The sequence below is a fragment of the Ailuropoda melanoleuca genome, chromosome 10 (genome assembly GCF_002007445.2).
Source record: "Ailuropoda melanoleuca isolate Jingjing chromosome 10, ASM200744v2, whole genome shotgun sequence".
Classification (NCBI taxonomy): domain Eukaryota; kingdom Metazoa; phylum Chordata; class Mammalia; order Carnivora; family Ursidae; genus Ailuropoda; species Ailuropoda melanoleuca.
Window position 1 is genome coordinate 67,602,400 of NC_048227.1, and position 8,643 is coordinate 67,611,042.

The 8,643-nt window shown below is 43.8% G+C and overlaps 1 protein-coding gene and 1 long non-coding RNA gene across 2 annotated transcripts in view; one reads left to right on the top strand and one right to left on the bottom strand.

The window, feature by feature from the left end:
* Nucleotides 1-8,643, top strand: part of LOC117803977 — an 11,116-nt gene extending 2,473 nt beyond the window's left edge. The window contains exon 2 of the long non-coding RNA XR_004628115.1: nucleotides 8,467-8,643. This is a non-coding gene — a long non-coding RNA (uncharacterized LOC117803977). The remainder of the gene's footprint in view (nucleotides 1-8,466) is intronic.
* On the bottom strand, nucleotides 2,504-7,927 carry LOC117803976 (mannosyl-oligosaccharide 1,2-alpha-mannosidase IA-like). The gene is made up of 2 exons (XM_034669057.1): nucleotides 7,792-7,927; nucleotides 2,504-6,788 (listed from the first exon to the last, which is right to left on the bottom strand). The coding sequence occupies exons 1-2, from the start codon at nucleotides 7,888-7,890 to the stop codon at nucleotides 5,913-5,915; spliced, it is 975 nt and encodes a 324-aa protein (XP_034524948.1). The 5' UTR covers nucleotides 7,891-7,927; the 3' UTR covers nucleotides 2,504-5,912.

The following is an 8,643-nucleotide window of genomic DNA, read 5'->3' on the forward strand; positions in this document are numbered from 1 at the left end:
ATTTTAAAAATGACTATAGTTGATGTCACTTAACTACTCTAAGTCAAATTTATAATACTGCAGAACTGTGTTTTGTACTCATTCTACATTAGCGTCTGCAAATAATGAACACGGCCAGTCCATTTATATACTTCTGTGGCATTTTATTCAGGAGACAAGCCACATTAAGATAGTGAGCAACACTCAGCAAGGATCCAGCTTCCATCCTCAACTCAACTCTAATCTGATTTCCAAAATAATCTCTGTCTCAGTTGTATCTACTGTAAAATGAAGAAGCAGAACTATCTCTAAGGACTCCTACAGAACAATACTTTATGACTTAGAACATATGTGTACTTTTAAAAATCAGAGAGTTATAATTTTTATGGCATACTGTTGGCAAAAGAAACAATTTGCATGGTTTTTGTAAAGGATCTTTAAGCAGGTTTGGGAGTGAGGGTTAAGGGGGTGCTGGTTAGAGGTAGTTCAATTACTCAACACTAAACAAGACACGAAGCTAAGAACTGAAGGAAAAGTCATGACTTAATTTTCCCAAAGAAAGAATCTCTTTCTCTTTCTTAAACTACCAAATATTGGTTTTTCCTTTACACGTTTTGTCTGCTTAGCAGAAAGGCATTTCATAGTATCTCTGGAATCTATGGGGTGGATGTTCCTATTTTGATCAATCAAAACTCATCTTTGACAAACACACACATCTTTATGGTTTTGTAGGTTACAAAGAACTTAAAAGGTCATAGGTTCTCTCTTGGGCTATGGGCTATATGCAGGTTCCAGCGCAGTTCTGATTTACCCATGTGTACTGATCTCGTATTCCTCCCCTCTGACCTTGAGACACATGCTTGAAACTCTCTTTATTGAAGAATTTGTACTACCACAGCTTATGGAATAATTCAATATAAATATGTAAGTTTTCCACTGCATTCCAACAAATTCAGATTTCATACAAAGGCACTTATTGTACACGTGAAATACTAAGATAAAATTCTCAGGATGGTTTATTTTATCAGCTCACCTAAAAAATACAGAAGCACTGACTCAAAAATGCATTTTTTAGGCCACTTTTCACAACTTAACTAGGTTCTAAGGCCTATGAATCTTAAGTTACCTGGTAAGAGGAAGACAGAATACCCCTCTCAAACAAATTATCAATAGCTTACAGAAAACTAAGCTGAATGTAATTGATCATCCATTAACAATCTTTCCTTGCTTTCATGTACTAAAGTTCAATAGTCAGCATCTACTCTACACTTACACTGTTGAAATCTTAATTTATTCATTTACTTATTAAAGAGAAAAAATTACACTTACACTTACACTGTTGAAATCTTAATTTATTCATTTACTTATTAAAGAGAAAAAATTTTTACAAATACTTTATGACCTAACTGCTCTGGAAAGACCTAAGAGCAGGGGAATTTTGCATTTGCCTATTGTCCATGTCAGGTATGTTTCAGAGTAGGGTGAGCAGAACAGGCAAGGCAACTCAAGGGTATTGAAGTTCCTCTGAAGTCAGATCTTCAAATTCTGGCTTTTATTATTTTGCAAATATTATTTTCCACACCATACAGAACTACCATACAGATAAATTGGAAAGTTAAGTTTTCAAAATAAAAGTATTAGTCTGTCTGGGTAGCTTATTCCTACATCTGATCTTTAATAAAAGAGTTAATCATCAAAACTTAACACAAATGATAGACTCAAGAACAACATAAGGCTAGTGTGTAAGGCATAAAAATATATTTTAACCATTAGCCATCACTATGAATGCTTTCTTTAAACTTATGATCATATAAATAGGTCTAGAATAAAAAAACTAAAAATGCTTTGAGAAACCTAAAGACAACGGTGACCCCCATGGCTGACCAATCCTAAAGCCTTACCTGAGAGACCCAAAACTGACTGTCAGCCCCTTCACTCCTGCCCCATTTAGGTTGGTGAAGATTCCAGTTTGAGAAGGGAGGAATCCCCTCTGACAAGTTGTCTTCAGCCCCTATTACTCTAGGACTCCTCCATAATTCCAGGAGACGAAAACCAAAGTTATTCATCCTCTAAATTAGGATTATGGCTCTAATCCTAAAGGACAGTACAAGTTCTTTGTACAGGCTCAAAACAAAACAAAAAAGGAAAGATAGAAAGAAAAAAGCTTCCTGATTTTATAAAAGGGTTAAGGTAGAAGAGGAACTAGACTATTCTTTTAAAAATTCCACCGTGCTATTTTAACTTCTGTCCATTATTTTACCGCTGCTTTTTAAAACTAAGGATAACTTGAGTACAATTTTTTAAAGATCAAACTCATGAAAATATGTACTATGTATTATAAAATTCAGGGAAATTCAAGAGTTGATTTATTTACAAAGTTTTCATGGGGTGGTATCTTGATTTCAATTTTCAGTATTACAGCAAAGATTTACCATCCATCAAATTAGTAATGGAAAGCATATAATGGCTTTTTTTNAGTTAATCATCAAAACTTAACACAAATGATAGACTCAAGAACAACATAAGGCTAGTGTGTAAGGCATAAAAATATATTTTAACCATTAGCCATCACTATGAATGCTTTCTTTAAACTTATGATCATATAAATAGGTCTAGAATAAAAAAACTAAAAATGCTTTGAGAAACCTAAAGACAACGGTGACCCCCATGGCTGACCAATCCTAAAGCCTTACCTGAGAGACCCAAAACTGACTGTCAGCCCCTTCACTCCTGCCCCATTTAGGTTGGTGAAGATTCCAGTTTGAGAAGGGAGGAATCCCCTCTGACAAGTTGTCTTCAGCCCCTATTACTCTAGGACTCCTCCATAATTCCAGGAGACGAAAACCAAAGTTATTCATCCTCTAAATTAGGATTATGGCTCTAATCCTAAAGGACAGTACAAGTTCTTTGTACAGGCTCAAAACAAAACAAAAAAGGAAAGATAGAAAGAAAAAAGCTTCCTGATTTTATAAAAGGGTTAAGGTAGAAGAGGAACTAGACTATTCTTTTAAAAATTCCACCGTGCTATTTTAACTTCTGTCCATTATTTTACCGCTGCTTTTTAAAACTAAGGATAACTTGAGTACAATTTTTTAAAGATCAAACTCATGAAAATATGTACTATGTATTATAAAATTCAGGGAAATTCAAGAGTTGATTTATTTACAAAGTTTTCATGGGGTGGTATCTTGATTTCAATTTTCAGTATTACAGCAAAGATTTACCATCCATCAAATTAGTAATGGAAAGCATATAATGGCTTTTTTTGTGATGGGAGCTAGGCAATATCCTATTTGAAATTACGACTGTGTCCTCTGGGCACAAATTTGTAAAAATTCACCAAGGTACTAGTAACACAATTGTGTTGGCAATATAAAAATAGTATTAGCTGTCTTTAAACCAAATTTACAAATTAAATGTTTGGCTCAGAAATTATAGTCTAGCTCTCAACATATTAGACTTGCCTATACTTTCTAAATTTTAGCCATCAAACTCTCAGTACGTTCAGGTGTGATAGAGAGCCTAACAAAAAATAGAGAACTAGAAAATACAGGAACAGTAAAGATCAAAACCAAGGCAAAGATCCACTGGTCCATGACAAAAAGTCCATGGTGGTGCCAGAAACTGAATATGAAAGTGTGAAGTTAAAGTGCATTGCTCTATTCACAATAGGTAACCACTCTTTCCTTTCTAAAACTGAACATTTTCAGCACAGTTTTAGAACAGCATGAGTTACTTTTTTTTTTTTTTGGTTTACAAAGGAACGCATCTGCCTGAACTAATCTGATGAAAAACCATAATCCATTTCTTCCCATTAGCTTTTGACTAAATACTGAAACTAATTATGCTAGCTTTTTTGGGTTCTCACGGCAACATGGAATTTTAAAGAACACATTTAGTTCCACCACTTCATGCAAGACTGGGCAGTTTCAAAACATCTAACTGCTAAGATGTTAGCACCACACAGATACAGAAGGCTACATAAATTTTCTTTACATGGCTAATTAAGACCTTTTGATTTAGAGAGACAGATAACATGGATCCAGTAAGGGCAGATAGGCATACTGTTGATATCCTGTCCTGAATTCCCACTGCTTCTGCTCTAAATGCACTTTTAATCACTATTGGTTGGTACCAATAGCTTTTTAACAGCCATGCATCTTTAGTATTTAAAATAATTTTCTTGGACAACTGTGATCTGGCAGCTCATAGGAATTTAGAGGCATGAAATGTGTGAATTACACTGTTTTAAATTTAAGGGAAACATAAACATACAGATTTGGGGTTAACTTACCTATGGGTTTTGTTTGGATATTTTTAAGGAGAATGGAAGATGAAGAGGTGAGGGAAATTGGTGAGAAACAGAGCTTTTTATCCACTTTGCTGGTTTGGTATCCCTGACAGGATTTCATGGAGAAGTGAATCTGCTAGACAGAAGCTGTCTGGGAGGCAAAAAATCCATTTGTCCAAGTCTGGGGTTCTATGCCTTCTGAGGAAGGGTCCCAAAGTAGAAAGCTGATGGGCTGGAAGGAAGCTATCTGCACAGTAGGATGAAGGCACCCTCTTTGTGCCTAGGGTAAACTGAAAGGGACCCAAATCTTCTTTAACTTGCTCAGTTACAGCTTAACCAAATTCACCTGGTCTTAAAGTCGCAAATCCTGTAACAATCAAGCTGCCTCCATTCTGTAGCTACTCAAGCTAAATACCTCTTCACTTTCCGAAAATTCTGTTTACTTTCCGAAAAAAAGAGAATGAGGATGCTTCCTTTTCTGATTACTTACCCAAAGTCAAAACATAATATTTTCACAGAGACTCTGAAATTTTTTAATTGCCAATATATTACTTACACTTACAATGCATTTTAGAAATCTGAGTCAAGATTTGGGATGAAATGTTTTTAATATGGTTCCTACAGCTCTTGGGTTGTGTTAAAATCCAGGCTGGCATAGTTTCACACAGGAGAGTAGCTGTGGAAGGAAGCATGTCCACAAAAAGCCTGCTGACTAGTGACAGGGGACCAGGAGAAGTCCTGGCTTCAAGTCCTGACTTGGTCACTAACTGACTCTGTGGTTTGGGTTCCTTAAATTTCATCTTTAAATTGACAGTCTTACATGACTTTAAAGGTACCCCTCAGCTTTAAGCCAGTTAAGTAGCCATATGCTACAAATGCTAACTGAAAATTACAAGAAATAAATTATGAAAGACTTATCAAAGTCCATGTTTGTCTTGGATCAAGTTTGTCATCTTTGTGCTGCTATGGAGGCAAACCTGTTGCATCACATAAAATACTCTTTTTCTGACTACACCAGAAATGCAAGAGACAATAGGCTGCCTTTCTTAAATTTTCATTTTTTAAAATGTAAACAACATGTGTTCCCTATGATAGGAAGTTCTCAAGTTTCACCTTTATAATCTATAAGTACACACAGGATGCCACCTGGCAGCATAAGGCCACATGACTGAAGGCCCGGTGTGCTGGCTTGCTGTTAGAACCTTTTTATCTTGTGTGATCTATGCTTTGCGTTTACATTCAACCTTCACTTCCAGCCACGTCCAAGCCTCAGCAGGGGGCTGTTTGGGACCTTCACTGTCAATGTTCTCAGGGACTATTAGCCATGTATGGGCCAGTGAAAGAGGAGGTTTGCATACCACCTCACCTGCCCTTGTATTTAATGCCTACCTCACGTGGTTTACGCTTACCAGAGCACGCAAATTAAAAGCAACGGGATTCAACCTCAGATCTTAATTGGCTACAAATACTGTGACAGTAAGAAAAAAAAAAAAAAAAGGAAAACGAAAGAACCTTTGACACAGTACCTGCTGGAAGCGAAAAAGCTCTACGTCCCCGTCCCCTTACATTGTAATGCTATAGTCTTTAGAGTTTCAAAGGTTTGTCTTTTTCCCAGAAAAAAACGCTGCCGGGCAGGAGGGGGTTACCAGAACGGTGCACTCACCTCTTTGATCTTTGCCCTCTTCTCGCGGATGGCGGCGTCGGCCGGTTCCCGGCCAACCGCCCCGATTGGGGGCACGAAGTCCACCGGGGGCAGCCTCCGGAACACCGCCTTGTCACGCAGCTGGTCCTGGGCCACCTTCTCCTTCTCCAGCAGGATATCTCTTTGAATCTCCTCGGGCAGCTTCTGCAGGGTCTCCTTGGCTTCCCTGAGAGCCCGCTCGTGGTTTTCGCGGATCCTGGCCAAGTTATCCTCCAGGGCGGCCCCCGGGTCCCCGGGCGCGCCCTCCTCGCCACGCCTGGCTCGCCCATCTGCCGCGTCCTCGGCGCGCGCCCCGGGCCCGGACTTATGGTCGGCGGCCGACTGCAGGGCGGGGCTGGAGTGGAACAGGACCCCGCTGAGCAGCTTGGAGGAGTCGGGCAGGAAGAAGATCGCCCCGAAGCAGAGCGTGATGAAGGCGCTGAACACCAACAGCAGCACGAACTTCTCTGTCAGGCGAAAGGCGGCGGGGCCGGATCCCTTCCTGCCGCCGCTGCCGCCGCCGCCGAGCCCCCCGCCCAGGCCGCCGCCCGCCGGGCTGCTAAAGAGCGGCAACAGGCCCCCCACCGGCATCCCTCCAGCCGCCGCGGCCGCTGGGGTGCCCGCTGTCCAGTGGCCCTGCGCCGCGCCGCTCAGCAGCCAAACTTCGCCGCCGCCCGGCGTCAGCGGCTGCGGGGCTGGGTCCTGCGCATCCAGGCCGCCCGAGCCCCTGGGCTGGGCTGCAGGTATGCCCTGGGGAAACAACTCTTCTGTAGGTCTTCTCCCAGGGGCAGCTCCTTTGGCAAACAAGCACGCGCGACAGACCGCTGGCCGCAGCCCCTGCGGGGAGAGAAACAGTAAAATGTAGTAATTACGATGATGGTGATAAAGTTTCCAGCGGGTCTCCGCCCTCCGACGGCCGTGAGAGCCACCGGGACAGCTCCCCCAGAGCGGAGTCGGGAGTCTGGCTCCGGGGACCGCCCTCGAAGCTCACTCTTTGGACTTGGGGTGAAGTTTTCTGGCCCCGGGGGATGGGGTGTCCTGCGCACACCTGGAGCAGGGCCGCGTGCGGGCACCTCCTGGAGAGGGCAGCGCACCTCTGAGGCTGGAGGGACGCAGGGCGGGTTGCGGGGCTAGTCAACTTCGCCAGCTCCCCATCTCGGAGCTAGGACTAGCTGCCACTGCTTTCCAGGCGGCGGCTGAGCGTGCAGCCCGGCCGCCCCGCAACCCTGTCGACTGGGCTAGCGCGCCGACCCGCGGGCGAGTAGGAGCAAGCAGGGCGGCACGCTGCCCTCCACCGCGGCCCCGCGAGCACTAATACCACTGCCGGTCTCCGGGCGTTCGGAAACGAGGGCGGTGACGCGTCCGGAGAGTGATGGCGCGGGCGGGCCAATCACACACCGCTTAGGGACCCGCGGGGGCGGGGCCGAGGCGGGGAGGGGGCCGCGCGGGGCGGGGAGTTTACGGGAAGCGCAACCTCGCGGGGGCCCGGCCGGGGGCGGGGAGGTCGCGGGTCTGGGAGGCGCGAGGCCTGCGGGATCGGCGGCAGGGAGGCCGTCCAGACCCGCTGCGGAGGCCCAGGGCGCGAAGAAGCGAGCTGGGTTCGGAGTCGGGGAGTGTATCCCTCGAGGTCCGCGGGCCCGGGTCGCAGGGGCTTGTTGGCCTTGAATGGCCCGGGAGGCGCCCGGACTGAGGCAGGACCTCCCTGCCGCCCCCTCGGACCCGCCCCCCAAGCCGTGCGAGGCCCGCTCCGAGGGGTCCCGCGAAGGGCAGGTCTTGCTGAGAATCGTCCGACGCTGGGTCGTTCTGAACGTGTCTTTTCTCCAGTTCCCTCTTTTTTTACCCAAGACGGGGATTCCCCCGGTGCCTGGTAGCAGTCAAACCAAAAGTCCCCCGTAGAGAAGCCGTGGTCGGAGAGCATTTGAGCTCCCTGGTCTAACATCCTTTTAGGTCCTAAGATTCTCAGCGTTTTGTGTGGTTGCTTAGATGCTTCTTCGTCTGCATCCTTTCCCCACCCACTTGAAGAAAAAAAAAGTTGTCTACCTCCCCCACCCACTCCCACTTTCAAAATTCATTTATCTCATAGAAGTTGGTCAAATTTTCCATTTAAAGAAGACAGTTTTATGCCATAGTTTCAAGTAATGAATTTGAACACTGTGTTGAAATTAAGTCTTGGATGTGATTACTTCCAGGGAAGTAAGGACTTGGTCCAATAGAGATTGTTTTCAAGACAGCATTATTTTCCCAAATGTGTTTGTAATTTCCCAGTTGCTCTGCAAAAAAAAAAAAAAAAAAAAAAAAAAAAAAAAAAAAAAAAAAGAGGGGGGCGGGGGTTATCAGAAAAGAAAAAGTTGACTACTGACTTCTCAGTCTTGTAGCAACTAGCTTGGAGCAGCCTTATCCTATGCTTTCCCCTTCTCTGAAAACGTGATTTTAGCTCTGTTTCTGCTTGCCATTTTTAAAACAAAGGAAACAGCTGGCAATTTACAGGAAGGTGCCTACAGTACAGTCGTTTCAGGTGTAGACTGTATGAGAAAATACAAAATTAAATTAAAAAACCTTATTACAGTTTTCATTTAACTGTTCATTTAAACCATCATTATTTGTTGTATATTTTTGTGTAAAATGAGTTATACCTCCAACGTTTCTGTTAATGGGAAATTGTTGTTTAATAAAACTGACCTTTTGGCATGGT